The following is a 20,501-nucleotide window of genomic DNA, read 5'->3' on the forward strand; positions in this document are numbered from 1 at the left end:
TACAGCGACTAATGGTTATATGTATACATTCCACAGAAAAATCTGCAAGTCCAGAACCGGGAATAGGCAGGGGTCGACTGTAATAAGTGACCACTACTGTATTCCACATTGTACTACTTGATGTTTTATGTGATATGTCACAGGAATATGAGCAGTCTTGTGTTGTTCATACGCGTAACAACGCCAGCTAGAAACCAGTTAAAAACAATCAAAGATTGTAAAGCAAGGAATCTGTGGCATCTGGCAACCCATATGTATCCTAGTTGGAAGCTGGTGACCGACCAAGCTTGGGACCTGGTTACACATCGGTCCTTCTTTGACTGCCTTGGAGAGTGGTCGCGTTGCACTCTCTTTCCCAAGCTGGTTGCTTTGTTCTCCCGTTATTTCTTTGCATTGTTGTGTGTGTCCCCTTTAAAAATGGATTCCTCCAAGAGTTCCAAACCCCTAATTTTGTGAGATGGTGTCAGCAACAAAGGACAAATTTAAGTGGGAAAAGAAAAAATGAAGAAAGAAGGAAACTAGATATATTTGGTGTACCTTACATAAGTGAACCTGCATATAAAAAGTGAATAGGAACAGATACATGCCCATTAAAATTATTAGGGTAAACATTTGAGAAAATGTAAAGGAATGGTAACATGAGAAGTTAATGAAGATGAATAAAAATGTACAATAAACAGGCAGTCCCCAGTTATTGGCAATCCGGTTTTAAGGGACTTGTCTAGCGCCATTTTGAGTGCCAAATTGCAACGAAATTTGGTTATCGGCCTCGATAATAGAGTATTGCGCTATTTCATACCTAGCAAGGGCACCATTAACAAGTTATCGTACCAAAAATCATTGAGTTTTTGTTTTTGGCAATTTCACTTATCATCAAGCCTTTGGAACGGAGCCCCTTCTGATAACTGGGGCTGCCTGTACCAAACCAAGGGAATGCAGACAAACACCACGAGTCAAAAATACAAAATGGCATGAGATAAATTCTTACATGTACGATATGAAAGGCTAAATCCAGTGTGGGAGAGGAGAATGGTCCAACCAAACCCTAGTCCTTTATGAAATTTTATTTGTTTTAATAGTTTAACCCTTTAACGCCGATTGGACGTATTAAATTTCTATATAAATTGTCTGTTGGGTGCCGATTGGACGTATGGTACGTCTATATTAAACAAGTTTTTTTTTAAATTTGCAAAAAAATACTTATAGGCCTACCAGGCAAAAACTATTGAATCACAGGCCTTGGGGGATGCTGGGAGCTCACGGATCAAGGCGTTGTTTTGTTTACAATCGTTACCCAGGCGCGCAAACGCGAATTTCTTTCTTCTCACACTAAAAAACATCGACGACACATCTCTGAAATTATTTCGTCACATTGACATAATTTTTGCACCATTTTATATTAGCCGTTACATGGAGTATTATTTATGAAAATGTGTGCAATTTCATGTAAAGTATAACTAAAAACAACTCATGGTTGTAGCTTTCATCAGTTTTGAAATATTCTTATATAAATAACAATAAGTGCCAAAATTTCAACCTTCGGTTAACTTTGTAAAAAATCGCAATTGTAAGCTAAAACTCTTATATTCTTGAAATATTCAATCATTTACCTTAATTTTGCAATAAATTGGAAGTCTCTAGCACAATATTTCTATTTATGGTGAATTTATGAAAAAACCTTTTTCCTTACGTCCGCGCGGTAACTCTTCCGAAAAAATCATATATTTTTTCGTCCGATTGTCGTGATGTTTGCACCATTTTAAATTAGCCGTTACATAAAGTTTTATAAATGGAAATGTGCGCAATTTCATGTAGAATACAACAACAAACAACCCATGGTTGTAGCTTTTATCAGTTTTGAAATATTTTCATATAAATAACAATGTGCCAAAATTTCAACATTTGGTCAACTTTAACTCAACCAAAATGGTAAAGAAATGCAATTGTAAACTAAAACCATTACATTCTAGTAATATTAAATCATTTACCTTTATTTTGCAACAAATTGGAAGTCTCTAGCACAATATTTCGATTTATGGTGAATTTATGAAATAAACTTTTTACTTACGTCCGCGCGGTAACTTCCAAAAAAATCATAAATTTTTTCGCCGATTGTCGTAATGTTTGCACCATTTTAAATTAGCCGTTTCATAAAGTTTTATATATGAAAATGTGCACAATTTCATGTAGAATACACCATCAAACAACCCATTGTTGTAGCTTTTTTCAGTTTTGAAATATTTTTATATAACGATATAGAAAAAATTCGTCCTTCGGTCAACTTTAACTCGACCGAAATGGTCGAAAACTGCAATTGTAAGCTACAACACTTACAGTCTAGTAATATTCAATCAATTACCTTAATTTTGCAACAAACGGGAAGTTTCTAGCACAATATTATGATTTATGGTGAATTTTTGAAAACCGTTTTTTTTTACGTCCGCGCGTTACGAATTCATGCATCATTTTGTGATATTTTCTCTGTGTTGCCTTGATCGTGCAATGTGTTATATACCAAAATGATTGCAATTTAGTGTACAATACAACGAAAAAAAATTTAACTTTTTAGCTTTAACCGTTTTGCTCACAGCGCGATTTGTATACAAATTATATATGAAATTTTTTTCGCGCTGTCTCATATCCCAATATTTATATATAATGATGATATTTTTTTTATTTCTGATGGTTGCATACTAAACTTCGGGCAATGGCAAAAAAAGGAGCCAAAAATGAACTCTTAATCTTGAAAACTAAGCATGCTGTAATTTTTTGAAAAAAAAAACTTTTTTTTCCGCTTCTGCGCTCACTCGCGAACACTGCCGGCATACGGGAGACGATTTTTAAAATACCGCTTCGGCGTTTAAGGGTTAACAACTCTACTGAACTCTATTGCTAAAGTTTGAAATTGAGACTTAAAGGTCATTTATCAAAAGTAGTATATGAAAAGGTAATTTATTTTACTGTCCTAGTTTTATTAATCATTATTAATATGATACAGTTAGATCCCTGTAAGGAGATAGTGTTGGCACGTCAGTGCACTGTAGACATTACTTCGGTTCTTTGCAGCGTCCCGTTGGACCCTAGCTGCAACTACTTTTGTTCCTTTTACTCTACTTCCGTTCAGATTCTCTTTCTTCCATCTTACTTCCCACCCTCTCAAACAATTCATTCATAGCGCACCTTTCAGTCCTTTTTGCTGTCAAGTTCCCTTTTGGCAATGAATGACCTCAGGTCCAAGCACTTGGCCTTTGGCCTAAATTCTATTATACAGTTAGATAGTATTTCATCGAAGCTCCAATATAAGGTAGTTTTTACTTTAAGGGGAAAATTAATTTCAGATCTTATTGTATTGACAGGTCATCTTTTAGTAAAGCTGAGAACCACCAGTTTGACCACGTGGCAATTGTTGTCAATACGTTGTACTCGCACATCCTTCAGGACTTTCAGTCGCCTCGTGTAAGTTGAAAGCTTTGGAGTTTTTATTTGGCCATATTGCTCATGGGAATTTAATGTGGTATTTTGATTTACAAATTATACAGTAATTGAAGGATTAAGTGGAGGAGAGCTTAGATGAGCACATGGACACCTGACATTGAAGATCCATTATTTGAGATATTGGGAAGATTCTCTAGTATGCATGATTGTTTACGATGGTAATGCATAGCTCCAGTTCCATTTTTTCCTGTAATGTTTAGTTAAAATGTCTTCCTGCATTCACTTTGAAGTTAAAACTTTTCTTTCACTGTTATGACTTTTAATCTCCTGTAGCTTATGTCATTAGTATCAGTATACCCTTTACATAGTCTCTTACCAATTTTGTCTTAAGTATTGTATTTTTTCTCTCTGCTTTTATACATCACATGAATTTCACGTTTTCTTGTTTATCTACCCACCTCCCCCACATCCCAGCAGCTGGCTTACAATTTTTGTTTTTATTTATTTTATTTTGTTGAAGGCTTGAAAAGGGCAGTAAGTAGCTGCCTGTTAGCATATGCATTCAGCAGTATTATTATTTTAAGGAATTTAAAATTCTCTTTCCTCTAGGTTACTGTAATTGAAGCCGAGCAGTTGACTGTCTGTCAGATCCCAAGATTGGTAAAACAGCATCACTGTGGAAAAGACAAAAAGATTCTCTGGTTGCTGCCTGTAGGGATTTATAGCCTTACTGAGTTTTACCAGCATCCATCATGTCAGCATTGCGCTAGCCCCCTTCATGTGCTAACCCTCGGACACGATGGACTGCCATCAGAGGAATATATGATGAATCATAACAAAGATATGTTGCAGAAAGCCAGAGCCCTTTATCAAGTGTTACAGCAAGAGTTGGGTCCTGATGCTTTCGTTCTTTTTGTACCTCCAATACGTGCTATGGTGGTGGTTAAAGAAATGTTCCAGTCACACCCATTACTCCACAAGGTCTGTGAAATGAACAATGCATTTTGTGCTGATGCTGAAATGCTAAGTGTATTAAGGGAGTATTACAATCGGTTTTGTGAACTGTGGAAGAGTTTAGTCCCTGGAAAATTCAGTGCTCTCTCCTCATTGTCTATAATTACTAAGTACCAAATAGAAAATCAGGGACAGAATGTAGTGCCTATAGTAGATGATGAGGATTACACTTTTGCTGTTGAAATATGGAAGGATATGCTCAAGGACTTTATTAGGGAATCTCTTGGTGCTGTTCATATTGATCAGAACTCCATTTCCATACATCCTGACAAAGGAAAGCATATCTTGCATGAGCTGCCTAATAGAAAGTGTGTCAGTACAGTTCAAAGTGGTCAGAACATGGGAAATAATATCTTACCCAAGCCACGTAATACACATTCCATCAGTGCATTTCAAAGTGGTCAGACCATAGGAAATCATATATTACCAAAGACCCCTAATAGACAGTCCATCACTGCAGTTCATAGTCAAAGGACTAGGGGACATTCCTCAAAGCCACCTTAATAAACTTCCATCACTGCACGTTCAGTGGGTTCCAGACCAGAGAAAATTGCCTCACAGCACTAGACATTTCCATCACGCAGTTCAAAGTGGTCAGACCATAGGAGAAAAATTCCTCACCCAAGAGCGGTCAGACACAGGAGAAAAATTCTCACCAAGCCACTTATACATTCAAAGGTCACCCGGCCAGTTCAGTCAGCCAAAGAAAAAAATTATCCTTAAACAGACCACTTAAACAATTCCTTATCACTGCAGTTCAAAGTGGCAGACCATAGGAGAAAATTCCTCACCCAAGCCACCTTAAAAAACCCAATTCCATTCCACTGCAGTCAAATGTGGTCCAGGAAAAAACCATTACCCAGAAAATTCCCAAACCAGATTCGCGCCAAACCAGGAGGAAAAATCTTCACCCAAGCCACCTAATAAACATTCCATCACTGCAGTTCAAAGTGGTCAGACCAAAGGAAAAAACCAATACTACCAAGCCAGTTAAACTAAAACAAATTCCATAACCACCCACCCTGCACCCCCCCCCCCCTCCCCCCTTCCTCTCCCCCCATTCCCTCTCCCCCCTTCCCTTGTCCACCCCCCGTTCAAAGTGGTCAGACCACAGGAGAAAATTCCTCACCCAAGCCACTTAACAAAACATTCCAATCACTGCAGTTCAAAGTGGTCAGACATAGGAGAAAATTCCTCACCAAAGAGCGGTCAGACCACAGTAGAAAATTCCTCACCCCAAGCCAACTTAACAAAACATTTCCATCACTGCCCAGTTCAAAAGTTTGGTCAGACCACAGAAGAAAATTCCTCACCCAAGCCACCTATTAAACATTCCATCACTGCAGTTCAAAGTGGTCAGACCATAGGAGAAAATTCCTCGCCCAAGAGCGGTCAGACCACAGGAGAAAATTCCTCACCCAAGCCACCTAACACCATCATCACTGGAATAAATTCCCAATTTCCATTCACGCAGTTCAAAGTGGTCAGAAAACCTGCCAACAAAATTTACCTTACCCAAGCCACCAAACCAAACCAGTTCATTCCACCCTGCCAGTTCAAAGGTGTTCCCAAGTAAACTGCCCTAGTGTCAAACACGGAGGAAAAAAGGACATGTTCAAGTCATTTGATACAATGTCTTTGAATGGAGTTGAGAATGCTCAGATCACCAGTTCTGCAATCTCTAACGCAGGAAAAGAGGGTCTAAATTGTGAAAGGATGTCACACACAAATGTGAGTAAAATTGAGCACATAATTGTGGTAGGTTCAAAAAATGTGTGTGCATGCATTGAGAGTATACAGAATCAATTTCCAATAACATTTATTCATGAAAATGTTGACTTTAGTGAAGAATGTATCAAGAGGTTTGCTGCATATCAAGAAAATGTGCCATTTCGTACAGCATGGATCATCTTGACAGACATTTTATTATTGACAAAGCAATCTAGCTCAGACACTCCTTGCAGTAATGCTCGGTGTCAAAATCCATTTGAATATGACATATTAAAAACTGATGTCAATTTTCCTTTTATGGTCCAAAAAGTAATAATTGAGAGAATGGTTGATGAAGTATTAGCTAATATTATAAGCTTTGCAATGAACCTTATTAAAGAATTAACACCAGGGTCGTTTGTGTACTTTACACCAATTGCCCCACTTCGTGGAATGATCATCCCACCAACCACACAACATGATCGCATCCATGCTTTGAAAAAGCTTGGGCCAGATGTACGATTACTAAAAGGCACTTATCTTTGTTGGATACGATGCGCTAGAAACTTCAGCAAAATGTGGAAAAAGTTTATGTTAGAAAATACTTCCACAAGTGTAGTCCATGATCTACTTGTGAAATACTACTTCAATAAAAGTGTATGCTGCCTAGTTCCTGTCTACGATGAGAATACTATTAAAGGGAACTCTATCCAAGAAACTCGCTGGAGATTTGTAGTTAAAAGAATGATACAGAAAATAGCATTATCAAAAGGTAAGTTTTTTATTTATTTATTGATATATTTCTTTTTTTCAGAATGAACCTTTGTAGTGCCCTTACAACCCAGTCAGTTATACATGTGCCCAAACTTGAGTCTTCCAGATTTTTAGATTGTGCTTCAAAATTATAAGACTCCGAAAGGGTTGGTAGTGCCTGCCTTCAATTCGGCTCGTGGTGCACTGAAAGCATTACATAAGGTCCTTTGCATAAGGCATTTTGCCCTTAGCTGCAACTCCCTTTCATTCCTCTCACTGTATCTCCTTTCATATTCTCTCTCCATCTTACTTTCCACCCTCTCCTAATAGTTGATTGTTCCTACATGATATACAAACCGTCTGTTCTTTACATATGGAATTACCTTCAGCATAGCTTAAAAGAGCCTCTAGACTTTTTGTAGCAAGGTAGTTTGGTAGTTGAACTACCACCTGAATGGGAGAGCCCCTCCCACCCGGGTCTATACATACCACTTTGCTTTTGGCCGTCATCGGGTTTAGACATGTTACATCACACTCTGCCCGACTGTTTCTAGCTTTCCTTACCTGTCTATTGCGGTGAGATTGTTCCATTTTCCTTTTGTATAATTCAGTGCCTAGTGTGTGTTTGATGTTGTTGGTGATAGTTTGCAACATGTATACCCATGAAATTACTGAGCCAGCTTCTGAGGCCTCCCTTCCCAAGAGCGTATGCTCTGGGATTGGTAGCAAGAGATGCCTAATAATTGGAGGTAGTCAGTGGATGTCAATCCACATTCTGTCTGCACATCTTGCAGGGGGCCAGAAATGCAACCCAGAACTAACTTGTAGTTAGTGTGTTTCATAGTCCCCTGTGCAATGGGTGAAGTTTGCAGGGAGGAAACTTTACCGGAGGAAGGAAGACCACCAGGGCTCCGTCGGAGGGTTACACGTTCTCGGTGCTGGACCCTTCGTCCTTGTTTCTACAGCCTGACAAACTTTCCTGCCTTGATCCCTCTTCCACGGAGGAGGCCTCCTCCTCGTCCGATTCGTCGAGCTTGGAGGATGGGAAGGAGACAGGGATTCGTGATATCCTTGATATGGAGGCTTTGGGTTGCTTGAGGGAGCTGGTTTTCCCCCGGTGCAACAAGTTGCTTCCTCCACTAATGTCACCATTCCTTCCGGTTTGATGAAGGGTTAGCTTCAGACCTCTTGATGGTTGATTCATAGTGCAACTGCGAGGTTTTCCTCCTGTTACACCTTTCAAACCTTTCACTGTCAATTTCTATTTATTCTTATAAGAAACAAATCTTTGGTTTTAACATTAGGATGAACTTTAGCGCCAGCTAGACAAACAGTAAAATTAATAATAAAAAAATTTGTACACAAGGAACTATTGGTATCTGCTTGATCACAAGCTGTGTAGGATCTCCCACAATGCCTTCGACATCTCTTGATCCCATCGATTACTTTCTTACCGCTTTCAAGAGAGGACGTGTTTTGCTCTCTACTTTTAAGCAAAGAAAATGTATGTACATTTACTAATCTTTGTTCTGTATGTTGTTTTTGGTTGGTGAAACAATGGAAAAAGTTTTATGAGAAGGGTCAGTACAGGAGAAAGGAGATGCTGCCATCTTTGGATGACTAAGTGTTTTCATTTTCTTCTGTTCTGACTAATCATGATGCTGATCCATGTGTTTCTACGCTTAGACTTAATGCTTCCCATACCCCGTTGGGTTCATCCAATGATTTGTTTTTGGATGCATCAGGAGGGGTTTTAGACAGTTTTGTACCTAATTATGCTCCTTCCTTCCCTGCAGGAGGGGTGAGCATCGCCATCTTTGTCATATATTTCAACTACCGATGTGCACAGAATGGAGGGTATGTGGGCTGCGTTAGGCCTATTAGTGGTACCAACCTTAGGTGGCTTGTTGACTCTGTACATGGCGTCGCTCTTCCCTGGAGGGCCTCCCTCTTTGGTTGTTCCTTTTCCCCCCTGGTTTAGTGGTGAAATTCGGAAACACTCCTTTTCTGCAGGTAAAACTGAGGTGTAATGAAAGTTATAATTTTTGAAAGAGATGTCGGAACATACATCCTGCCTATGTGAACTCTTGAGCAAGACTGAGAGTTTCCAGCCCTGTGAGTGGCTTATCAACAGCCGATCAGGAGCACCGTAAGGAACAGGCCTAGATGTCAGATGAACGGCTGATGTGAAGCTATTATAGTAGTAGTAGATGTAACATTTTGATTCCCTGTTATTTCCTATTACCCAATCTTCTCTCACTATGGTTCCAATTATATCATGATAGTTTCTTTCAGTTAAGACATAACAGTAATTGAGTCACCTTTCATGGTTTGGTATGCTGCAGAGTAGAGGTTCCACTGACTTGAGTAAATAGAATTTATATAGAAATGTTCACATTCATAATGAGGAATACAAAAGGTGCAATTTTCTGTGATATGTGTGTTTGGTATTAAAAATGCTTGACTATCAGTTATTTCTTGTTAAGTTTGGTAATTGTTTTAGGTAATTGTCTGTCTTTGATGTCATAGTTCGTTTTAAGCTTCATTAATATAGGAATAGTTTTTAAAAATGTTCATTTGTTATACAAAATATTTAATTTGCTCATATCAAAATATCAATTTTTGTTGGCACAAAACATATACTGTAGTGTAAAAGGGATTTCTAAGTGGCCTACTTGCATACTGCCAGCTGGTGCTACAATAAGATTTTGAGTGACACTTTGAAACGTGTAACCTTTCTGACCAGGCAGTCTTTGCAGCTTGTCAGAATTGTGTTCCTGTTAGTCTATAATTACAAAAACATATAGGCACTTGATTACTCAAATTTTTATTCAGATTTTGTTTCCAGATGATATTAGAATTATAACGTTGAAGTGAAGAAGTAACTCTAATCAAGATTTTTGCAGAAGTTTGTTTTAGATCCTGTTTATTGCTTTTAAATTAGAATCTTTAAGATCCCATGTTTGTCAACTTTTTTCAGTTTTGACAAGTAAATTTTAATTATTTTTATCTCAAAATACAACTTATCTGTAATGTCACTTAATTTGTTACCATAATATTCAATTGAGTAAATTTACAGGTGAGTATCCCAATTCATCTTTGGGGCCGTTTGCTCTGCGCTTTAACCCAAAGAAATCTGAAGCTGCTTCTGAGAAAGGAGTGCCTAGCGCAAGGCAGCCGCAAGCAAAAGCAACTGATAAAGCTAAAGTAGAAAAGACTGCTGGCCCTGTGCTACGTCCTGCAAGTGATGTTCCTGTGACCAGTTTATCAGAGAAAGCTAACAGGGCAACCAAAGCACCTCAAGATTTATCCCCTCTGAGCACTGATGGTCCACCAAGTACAGCATCAACCACATTAGGTGGCAGTCCCGGGAATGTTAGTACATCTATGAACTCCTCTCTGCTTAAGAAAACAGCAGCTGTTAATAGCTTAAATCAGTCAAAAAGTGGTGGAATAGTGAGCACACTACCTTATAAAACTGTGAGTGAAACTAGTTCATCTTGTACAACTGCAAAAGTAGCTGTGTCCTCAACTATTCCTCACAAAGCACAAGGCTCTGTATCTCCTATAACTGCCAAAAGGAAATCTACAGAACCATCAGTCATACAGATAAAAACTTCTAATAAAACATTGAATAGAGATGTTAAGAATACTGTCGAAAGCGCACATGGTACTAGCGGAATAAGAGATTCAAGGGAAGTAAGTGGTAAAACATCAAGTGTAGCTCAAAGGCCATCACTGGAAGAGAATTGTAAAAATGTGTTGAAGTCATCAAATACAGTTAAAGAGCCTCATCTGCTTGGTAATGAAAAGGAACATAGTGTGTCTTTATCTAGTCTGAAGACTTGTGAAAATGTCTCGGGTAGAAAAGACGTGTGCAAAACTAATGCAGTTCAGTCAAGTAAACCAAATAAAAACATTATTGGAAAAAATATGTTGAGTGCGACAATGAAGACATTACCAGGTAAAAGCCCTGGAAGAAGTTCTAATGCTGTTGATATAAAAAATGAGGCTACTTCCTGTTTTGCGTCACAAGAAAATGTGTCTGGCAAAACAGAAACTTGCTGTGAAACATTCTATGAAAAACTAATGCCAAATAAATTGACTTCTGAGAAACTCTGTCATGCAAGTAAAATGTCTTTGTCCAAAGTTTCACTTGAAAGCCCAGAGGTAACCTCCAAATTGTCTCCTAGAAAATTGCCTTTGGAGGTGTCTGAAAATGTTACTGTGTCTTCAGATAACTGCGGGACTTATGTGGTCTCTCCTAATACACTCAGCAATACTGGAGAAAGTTCTGTTGCAACAGAGTCTGTATCCTTAGTAAAAGGTTCCTCCAAAATAACTTCAATACCAGAAACAGCTGACAAAGACAAAGATATGAACTTGTCCTCTTCTAATCAGAAGGCTCCTTTTGGAACTGTGGCATCACTGTCAGGTGATACATCCCAAGCCAAGTCATGTGCTGAAGCAGTGCAGGCTGATAGTTCTTATACAGAGTTAAACCAGAGACCAAGTACTGTTGTTTCTACCAATCCAAATGAAGGACAAGATTTGCTTGCTAGTATACCTAAGGATAAGATATCTTCAAAAAGAAAACCCAGAGCAGTTCTGGACAGTGTGTCCTCTGAATCTGAACTAGCAAGTAAAGCTTCTGTTGTGAAAAGTGAACCTGTGTCTGGAGAAACAAACAAAATGAGCTCAGTTTCAACTACAATTCCTCAAGCTTCCATAGTTGACACTTCAGTGAAGGTTTCCAATTCAAAAGCAACAGCAGAACCCCAGGCATCGTCTGCTAACATAATACCTTTAGCAAAGGAAAGCTGTTCTGGTACAAGTTCCCCAAAAAAGGGAGGAACTCCTAGTGTAACCTCAAAGCCTGCACCTTCCTCAGTTGCTCTTGTGATACAAAGTAGGTCAGGGTCTCCATCGAGTGTTAAAACAATGGCAAAAATACCTGCCCCAACTTGTATTGTGCATCCTACTAAAGTACATGATAAAGTTCTTTCTTCTCATAAGGGCATTGTAGCTGAAATTCATAGCTCTCTAAAAACCAGTTCAGTGACTACTACTGTTCCATCTGGATCTGGGAGATATACTCTGGCTGTTAAAGATCATGGTTCTGTACCTTTAAAGATGGTTACTCTTAATGAGGGAATTCCAACAGCTGTTGTTACACCAAAGATTAATCTTCAAAAGAACTGCTCAGTGGCCAAACCTAGCTCGTCAAAAGTGGAAGATCCTATGATCGTAAAAGACCCATCTAATCAGACGACTTATGGAATTATATTGATGAACATACATAGAAGCATAAAGGATGAAGATTTGAAGGTCCTTTTTGAAGCTTGTGGACAAGTACATTCCATGCAACGCCCATCAAATATCCTAGGAAAACCTGCAGGTACTGTATTTTTCATAGAAGCCCTTCACAATTGTAATAAAATAACCGAGGTAATAAAGTCTTCACTTATTTGAATTGAATCATAAGTACTCATTGTAATTTCTTTTTTTTACCTAATTATGAGTGTTTTCATTGTTTTGAACTACGGAGAGAAAAGTAATATAAATTCACTTGTGAAAGTTAATTTCTTTTTTCAATTACCTTATTCCTTTGTGTTTTATGCATTTCATTATTGCAGAGTATTGTGTGGTCAAGTTCCTAAGTCATGACGTTGCACTGAGAGCAAAACAATTGTTTAGTGCAGTGATACTTGCTGGAAAACCCTTAGAAGTGAAGAGCCTTGAAAACTATGCTGAAAATTCAAGTAAGTTCATTTTAAACCAGTGTTCAAGCACCATTATTAGAACACTGAATAAATAACCAAACAGTTCAGTTCCAGTGGTAGGTCATTAGACCGAACTTCTGTACATCAAGCAGTCATTGAAATTAGCCACCAGTCATTCATTGAACAATTAGTATTTTCCATTGCATTTTATACAGTTTGCAGTATGAGCACTATGAGTCAGTTTGCAGCATATATTTATATTGGTGAGCATATTCGACCATTCGGCACTGGTTAAATAAAAAATAAAACAAGCGACAACTCTCTTACCTTTAGTTTCTGACCATCTCTGCAAACGATATCAAGCTAGGATATAGCTAGGCTAATGAATTCTCGCAAATAAAGAAATTTACTTATTATTTCCCAAACTAGGTGAACACGATATGGAACAAAGTGATTAAGTGACGTTACATTAAGAACTAAGTCTGACCCTCAAAAAGACTGTAAATTGTCATTATATTCTCCTGAATTAGACTAAGTAATCACTCCCAAAACTCACAAATTATTAGTTTCTACATTTAAATAGTCAAGACTTTTAGAGAATCCCATTTTCTTGTATAATGCCATGAAGCCATCTGAAACAAAGAGATATATCCATTACATTCCCCAACACATAATTATGTATTAAATAAATGTATACACATTACACTTCTCTCTTTTCGAAGGCAACTTTTCCTTAGTCCTTTTAAATGTGCCATACCTTTGACGATGGGCTTTCTTGACCCCGAGACCTCCAAGCCGTCCTTTGTCTTATCTTGTCTTATCATTTATCTGAGGAGAGTGTCACCTTTCTCTCCAATGTCGGGCGGTTGGACCCATCATTACACACACAAACACATGCACATATCTAGACACACCTTAAAAATCACATAGCAAACCACGAGCTTCACCGGCCTCACATTGCATGATCATCAATTCAAACAGTTCTTTCATTTCAGCAACCTTTGAGGAAGGCTTGTCGCTAGGCCCTCTCTTGTCTCTAAGCGAAGAAAGCTGAGGTTTAACAATTCACCGACACATTTGCTTTTTCCTTTAATAAATACTTGAAGAGTCAATCAGTTGTACTAATACACTTACTGTTTTGTTCATGAAACTTACCTGTCAGATATATATATAGCTGTATTTTCTGAAGTCCGACAGAAATTCAAAAACTTCCGGCACACACAGTGGTCGGCCAGGTGGTTAGTACCCATTCCCGCCGCTGGGAGGCGGGTATCAGGAACCAGTCCCATTTTCTATTCATAATTTTTCTGTCGCCGGTGCTGGAAACACCTGTTTTCAGTACCTCCGTCTTAGGATTTTGAAACTTCATGGCTGCTAAATATCCTAATTGTCTTTTGATTTATTGACTTGGATTTGTGGCTAGGCATACGCTATCTTAAATTGTTTTGAATATGATTCATTTTTGTATATCTGAATCTAGTTAGGCTAGTTTCAGAGGGTGTTGTCTGCTAAGATAGGGTGTGGCTACCGAAAGCTTCGGTAGTTCCGCACTCGATATGCACGAGGGCTATGTGTCTTGCTTCTTTGTTGAGATTTGTCATGTAAGGAGTGTGAGACTTTGTCTAATTCCATAAGGAAGACGTATGATTCATATGTATGCAATTAATCAGTAAACAAAGTCAGGGTAGGCTAACCTTCCTGTAGACTATTTTGCCTAACCCTGTAGTATGGCCTACGGGCTATAAATATGTCTCGTGAGGTAATGCCCTTTACGTTATAGATTCCATCTGTATCTTGGAATCTAAGGTGCTCGCTCTCCTATCATTGTGGTGAAAAGTGCTACTTCTGTAGTTGTTACTCCTAACCCTGTAATGTTGCCTTCGGGCCCTAAACAGTTTTCTGTAGAGGGTATTGACCTTTCTCTGATACTCTATCGATTCGTAACTTAGAATCGAAAGTGCTGGCTTTGGAGAGCAAAAGTGAAGTGGCTAAGTGCAGTGACAGTGCCCCTTGTGTAGTGGAGGGTGCGTCAGATCGGCCTTATTTCGCCTCTAGGCCGGGACCTCTGCTTGACTCCCAGGAACAGGGAGAGAGCATGTCGAAAGCCGAAGGAGGGTTACGAGGAACTCCCACCGATCTGATGTGCCTTCGGCAGACCTGAAGTTACTTCCAGGCTGCCAAAGTGCGTGCACGAATCCTGAAGGATTGCTTCTCGTCCTCCGAAGCGTCCTCCCTGCGCAGGGTTTGTTTGGAGCTTTCGGAAGGACTCGCGCCCTCTAAATAGAAGCTTTATAGAAGAGGACGTTTCACGTCCTCTCTCTCTCTCTCGTCATGCGTTGCAGTGAGAAGTAAGAAGGCGAACGTCGCCTGAACTCGTGTACGTCTTTCCACCGAGAAAAGGGAAAGCAAGTCATATTAGCAGGACGCTTTTGAGCGCGGACGTCCTAGCTTTGTTGCTGTGAGAATAAGAAGGCGTTCCCTCGCCCCGCGTATTCTCACACGATCAACCCTTCACCTGAGACTGCTTCGTGCAGTCGGTTTTCTCTCCGAGATGTCTAATGCTCTTCCCTGAAGGCAGTTTCGCTTGCATTGACGCCTGTCAGGAGCGTGACACTTTTCTGCACGCTTTTTTTTTGACGCTCGGCTTGGACGGGACGTTCGGATGGACGCCAGGCGCGCGCGCGGGTGCACGCCAAGCGCGCACCAGTAGACGCCGAGGCCGAGCGCACGCCAGTTGATACCGAGCGCGAGCGGCGCGCCAAGAGTGCTCGCTGCTCGCCAGTGGACGCGACTTGCGGGCGCGAGAGAGGTGCTCGCTGTCCTCGCCAATGGACGCCGAGCGTGCTCGCTGCTAGTCAGTGGACGCCGAGCGCGCACGCCAGGTGTGGGTCGCCTGGCTGAACGTTTCTGTTGAAGTCTTCAAGCTGATATGGGCCTAAAGATTTTTTTACCTAACTTCGGTGATCCCTTCTACATCGCCTGCGAAGAATGTGAAGTAAGCAGTGCTTCGGAGGAAGCTTAAGGGAAAAGGCAACTTTTTTCGTTTTCGAAACCCAGCAAGACCACGGGTTTCGTGATTTATAGAGGTCTTTGTCAGTAATATTGCTTTTCGTAAAGTCCAGGATTGGATGGAGTTATGGAAAGCTCAAGGAAAGATCTCTTTTGCTCTACCGCAGTCAAGACTTTGCGGTAAGGCAGCTATGGGTTATGTAAAAGCTCGACGTCCTGCACGTCAGGACTCTCGGCAACGTTCAGTAGGATTCTTGCAAAGGCACTCATCAAAAGGAGGAAAGCTCAAGAAAGACACTTCCTTTGCCATACTGCCAATAAATTTTGATACGGGAGAGGAAGCTGGTTGGAGAGTTTCTTCCTCTTCCCAGGATAATTTTGCAAGCTTTTTAGCCCATCTGAAAGGGCTTTTCAGATGATAGATTTTGTTAGTTCCTAGTCGGGACTTACGCTGCCGAATTGAACATCGTCGTTCTACCTGTCGTAAGCCGTCTCTTAACAGGATTCTTGCCCCTTCCTCGTTTGAGACGGGAATCGAAATAAAATGCTCGACTTCCTGGATTACGTTTTGTCAATTCAGTGAATTTCCCCCATTGACAATATTCTATCGTTTTGTCAAGTAAGTGGGTATCCCCTCATTGACAAATTATCTCTTTGTCCCGTAAATGGGTTAGTTCTCATTGACAAACTTCTCATTAACTTTATATTGCGTAAGCGGATAAGCTCTTATTGACAAGATTCGGAAGAGCTCTCATTCATCATTCGCAGACTCGTACAAGGAAATAATACTTGTAGACTACGTCAATGAACGCTTATGTCCAATAACATAGAAGCTTGAGCTGTCCGCTTCAATTCTCTTGAGTTTTGTTTATGAAACTTGCCTGTCAGATATGTATGTAGCTGTATTTCCGAATTCAGCTATGGTATATATGTCTGCCAGGTAAGTATAAAAAAAAACTTTATTGCAATATAATATCATATTTTGCCTTGCGTTATTTTACTACTGGTTGGCTCAAGTCATATACGCTTGCTGTAGTTACCTCTTCGGATGGCAACCGAGAGGTCTATTGTCTATTAATTTAAGGACATTTAATCGTTACTCCCTGCAGCCTTCCAGGAGTTTCCGATTTATCTTTTACCGTTGTATGGTAGTGTTATGACGACACAAACGCATCTATATATTTAGCGTTTTCTGTTTCGCTTAAATATACCAGCTTGAGAGTCTCTTTATGCTAAAAATTACGGACCTATTTCTTCGTAGAATAGGGTAGCTGGCAACCCAGGCATAAAGTTAAGAGACGACGATCGTAAGCTGCTGCTGTCACTGTCCTCTCCGCCGAGTCCAAACGAGGCAGTACCAGCTCGTTCGCTGTCATGCGCTTGTAGGTTACGTCTCTCTCTCTGCGGGATTGACTGACTAACCGTATCTCTGTGCTGGCAGTTACGTCTCTCTCTCTCCTGCGGGATTGACTGACTAACTGTATCTCTGCCCTACAATCACGGACTTTAGCCTTAGATTGAGGGGATTTCTTACATGAATGAATAAACATTGCATTCGTTTTGCCTTATTATGTTCTCAGAGATATCTCTTACTCCTTTCGGTGCTCGTTACCGCACGTATAGGACTACGAGTCTACCCGCAACATTTCACTATTATATGCTCTCCTGCTTAGGCAAAGCGCAGCCTTTTTAGGGAAGTAAACATACTGTGTGAGGGAATGGATGAGCTTGCTGGGGACCATTTCCTTCCTAAAGAAGTTTGTTTCCCTGAATAGACTGCAATTCAGACCTCTACAGTTTTTTCCTACCGGGAAACTGAAATTTTATTAAAGATCTAGGAATGATTCTGAACATCTCTCGGTGCGTTAAGTATCACTTGAGGTGATAGAAAGAAGGTGTCCGGACATCTGGAGAGGGTTTCAGATGTCCTGGATCATAATCTGAAAGAAGTGGAAGCAATTCTGTCGTCCCTCCAGTCCTGGAAACGAGTTTTTTGGAACCAGTGGTCCATATCAACTCTGATCTTCCACAGCTCTCTCATATCTTAGGAAGTATCTTCTCTCGGTCCCTGTTCGGGTTTACGAGAAAGAGCCTATTATAACAACAGACGTAGAATGTAACGATCCTCTGAGGTGGTTCGTTACAGGATTGCAAAAAGTCCGTACGAATGTCTCGATCGACGGCAGCAACTACTGACTTCCGAGTGGAATCTTTCTTTAGAAGTATGTTGAGAGTTATGGAGACTTTAGGGACGTCCTTTCATACATCTCTTCGCTATGATATTGAACAGGGATGGATGTTTGTAGTCTCTTTTCCCCTTTTTCAAACGCTTAGGAAATGTAATAGATGATTTATACCATCACAGGGAGCGACAATGACGCTAATCGCCCATGTTGGCCTTCAATATCCTAGATTCACAGAGGTCCGCTTCCTTCCAAGGACCTTTTTTTCCGAGAGAGTCGGTCTACTTTATCATGAAAGGTTACCTATAACCTCTCCGCTCTGAGTCTGACTACGTTCAGACTATCGAGATGTGTGACAGCATAAGATTGCCGTCTTCCCTTTCCCGTTTGAAGAATGGGATAAGCTGGCAGTCACAACTATTAAAGAATACACAAATATGTTGTTGACGGCCTTTGGGCTCAGAGATTTGCTTCTGTCAAACAACAAAGCCCTTCACGATCTTTGAGTTTCTGTGGAATCTCGAAACTCGCCCTCACCATCTACTTTTTGTCTCACCTGTTTTCTCGGAGTCAGACACTCGTGCGAGATCAGGAGACACATAGTAGCCCTGAGTTTCTTGTTGACGAAGTCGGTTGCGTTTACACACCCCCGATGATCGTTTAACATGAGACCAGGTTGGACTGTCAGGCATTCGTCCTTCGGGACTGAATCGCCTTTTTGCTCCTCGCTCCTTTCTCCCTGGCACCAGAAGCTTGAGTCAGGAGTGGCTCAGGAGTTGATTCGCTAACGACGTTGGGTTGCGTTCATACCCCAAGGTTTTGCTTAGCTTGAATCGCCCAGGCAGTCCAGACACTCATCCTTCAGCGAAGAATAGTGCCTTATGGTCTTCAGGGTACAGCCTTGCTGTCCTTGATGCGTCTGATGGTCAACTGGTCGGTCACCTGACTTTAGTACAGACTGACTGACTGTGCATGTCCAGATCGAAGCTTTCAATATGGAACTTAGACATAGTCTGAAGTTCTTGATGTCAAAGCATTCGAACATCTCCTACCTGTTAACATTCTTGCACGTGATCAGGAAGGCCCTTTTCTAACCACCCTAGATACGACAAAGAGGGTTAGTGAGGTTTTCAGCCATCGTCAGAAGTTTTGGCATTAGAGAACACAAGGCGGTGCGTTCTCTAAGCCTTCCGTTGTGGCCTAAGAATGGAAACCCGTCTTGTTCTTGGGCCAGGAGCTTGGAATCAAGGATAGCACAAGTTATTGGGCAGGAGCCAGAGAGAGTCCTGTGCCCTGTCAGGTCTCTCAAGTTTTATCTACATAAAACTCAAGAAAGTCGAAGTCGTACGGACAATCTGCAGTGTTCCGAAAAGACCAGACTTGCCCATATCGAAGAACACCCTGGCTTTATTGTTAAGGAGTTCTTTCAAAAAAGCTCCTTCATTGTGTTGGCACAAAGATTTGAAATCTTTTGATTTGAATGCTCACGAGGTGAGGGCGCGGCCTCGGAGCATTTCAACAGAGCATGGCACTCAGCAACATCCTGAGTACCATGTTTTTAGCGAAGCAACTCTGTGTTCAATTCACACTCCCTGCGAGATGTGAAGATGGCATATGAGATCTGCTGCTCGCTAGGGCCATACGTGTCTGCAGACACAATCTTGGGGCAAGTAGTACCACTCATCCTATCCTGTAGAAAATGGTTAGGAAGAGCTCTTAATTTAGTAGTTGAGTCGCCGACAACGGTGACTTCTTAACTCTTAAGCCTTAGTTAACACACCTTAACTTTGGCTAGGTTGGTCAGGTGGTGATATATATTTTATATATATTTATTTACTTCTTAGCCCTCATGGTATGGTCAATATGGTCTAGTCACGTCGTGGTCTCGCCCCTGTTGACAGATCATCTGGAGTGCACCAGCTATATAGGTCTCTACCTCGCTGGCAACTCTAGTAGCACAAGCAGACTTACGTGGCAATAACCACGAAGCCAGCAATGCTAACAGGTGGAACCAAGATGTAAATCATCTGCATGCATTTGTTTCCCAAAATCCTTCTATTCTGTCCCTTCCCACCTCCAACGGTGGGATTCAGCTATATATATATCTGACAGGTAAGTTTCATGAACAAAATGATATTGTTATGATACAATAAAGTTTGTTCATACTTACCTGGCAGATATATATAATTAAGTACCCACCCACCTCCCTCAGGGGACAGTGGAAATAAAAATTATGAATAGAAAATGGGACTGGTTTCCTGATACCCGCCTCCCAGCGGCGGGAATGGGTACTAACCACCTGGCCGACCACTGTGTGTGCCGGAAGTTTTTGAATTTCTGTCGGACTTCAGAAAATACAGCTATATATATATCTGCCAGGTAAGTATGAACAAACTTTATTGTATCATAACAATATCATTTTTCACCTTGTTTTTGTACCATGACCTACATAAATTTTGGTGGTGAGGTCTGGATTGTTTCTTCCTAAATGTTTCCTGGTAGTGTGACACCAGTTAACATGCAATCAGTCAATCATAAATGTTTCCTACATTGACGTGATACTTAAAAGTGTTGTAAGCATTTAGCCTTTTGAACTTCTTGTGTCAAAATGTCAAGAAATTAAACTAAATAGGATTACGTAGTAGTAGTTGTACACGTACTTGTTGCCTTAAGG

General features: G+C 40.5%; 2 protein-coding genes across 3 annotated transcripts in view; both read left to right on the plus strand.

The window, feature by feature from the left end:
• The window catches only part of LOC135203529 (uncharacterized), a 160,118-nt gene extending 155,165 nt beyond the window's left edge, over positions 1–4,953 (plus strand). Inside the window, exons 9-10 of the mRNA XM_064233264.1 lie at positions 3,357–3,456; positions 4,045–4,953. Of these exons, the coding sequence (XP_064089334.1) occupies positions 3,357–3,456; positions 4,045–4,953 (1,009 nt within the window). The remainder of the gene's footprint in view (positions 1–3,356; positions 3,457–4,044) is intronic.
• A 1,100-nt stretch (positions 4,954–6,053) lies between these two features.
• LOC135205797 (uncharacterized) overlaps positions 6,054–20,501 on the plus strand; it is a gene marked incomplete at its 3' end in the record, with an annotated part of 48,202 nt that continues 33,754 nt past the window's right edge. For both annotated transcript variants that reach the window (XM_064236951.1, XM_064236952.1), the window contains 3 exon segments: positions 6,054–6,931; positions 9,992–12,310; positions 12,549–12,674. In XM_064236951.1, coding sequence (XP_064093021.1) covers positions 6,061–6,931; positions 9,992–12,310; positions 12,549–12,674 — 3,316 coding nt within the window.

The sequence above is a fragment of the Macrobrachium nipponense genome, chromosome 24 (genome assembly GCF_015104395.2).
Source record: "Macrobrachium nipponense isolate FS-2020 chromosome 24, ASM1510439v2, whole genome shotgun sequence".
Taxonomy (NCBI): Eukaryota; Metazoa; Arthropoda; class Malacostraca; order Decapoda; family Palaemonidae; genus Macrobrachium; species Macrobrachium nipponense.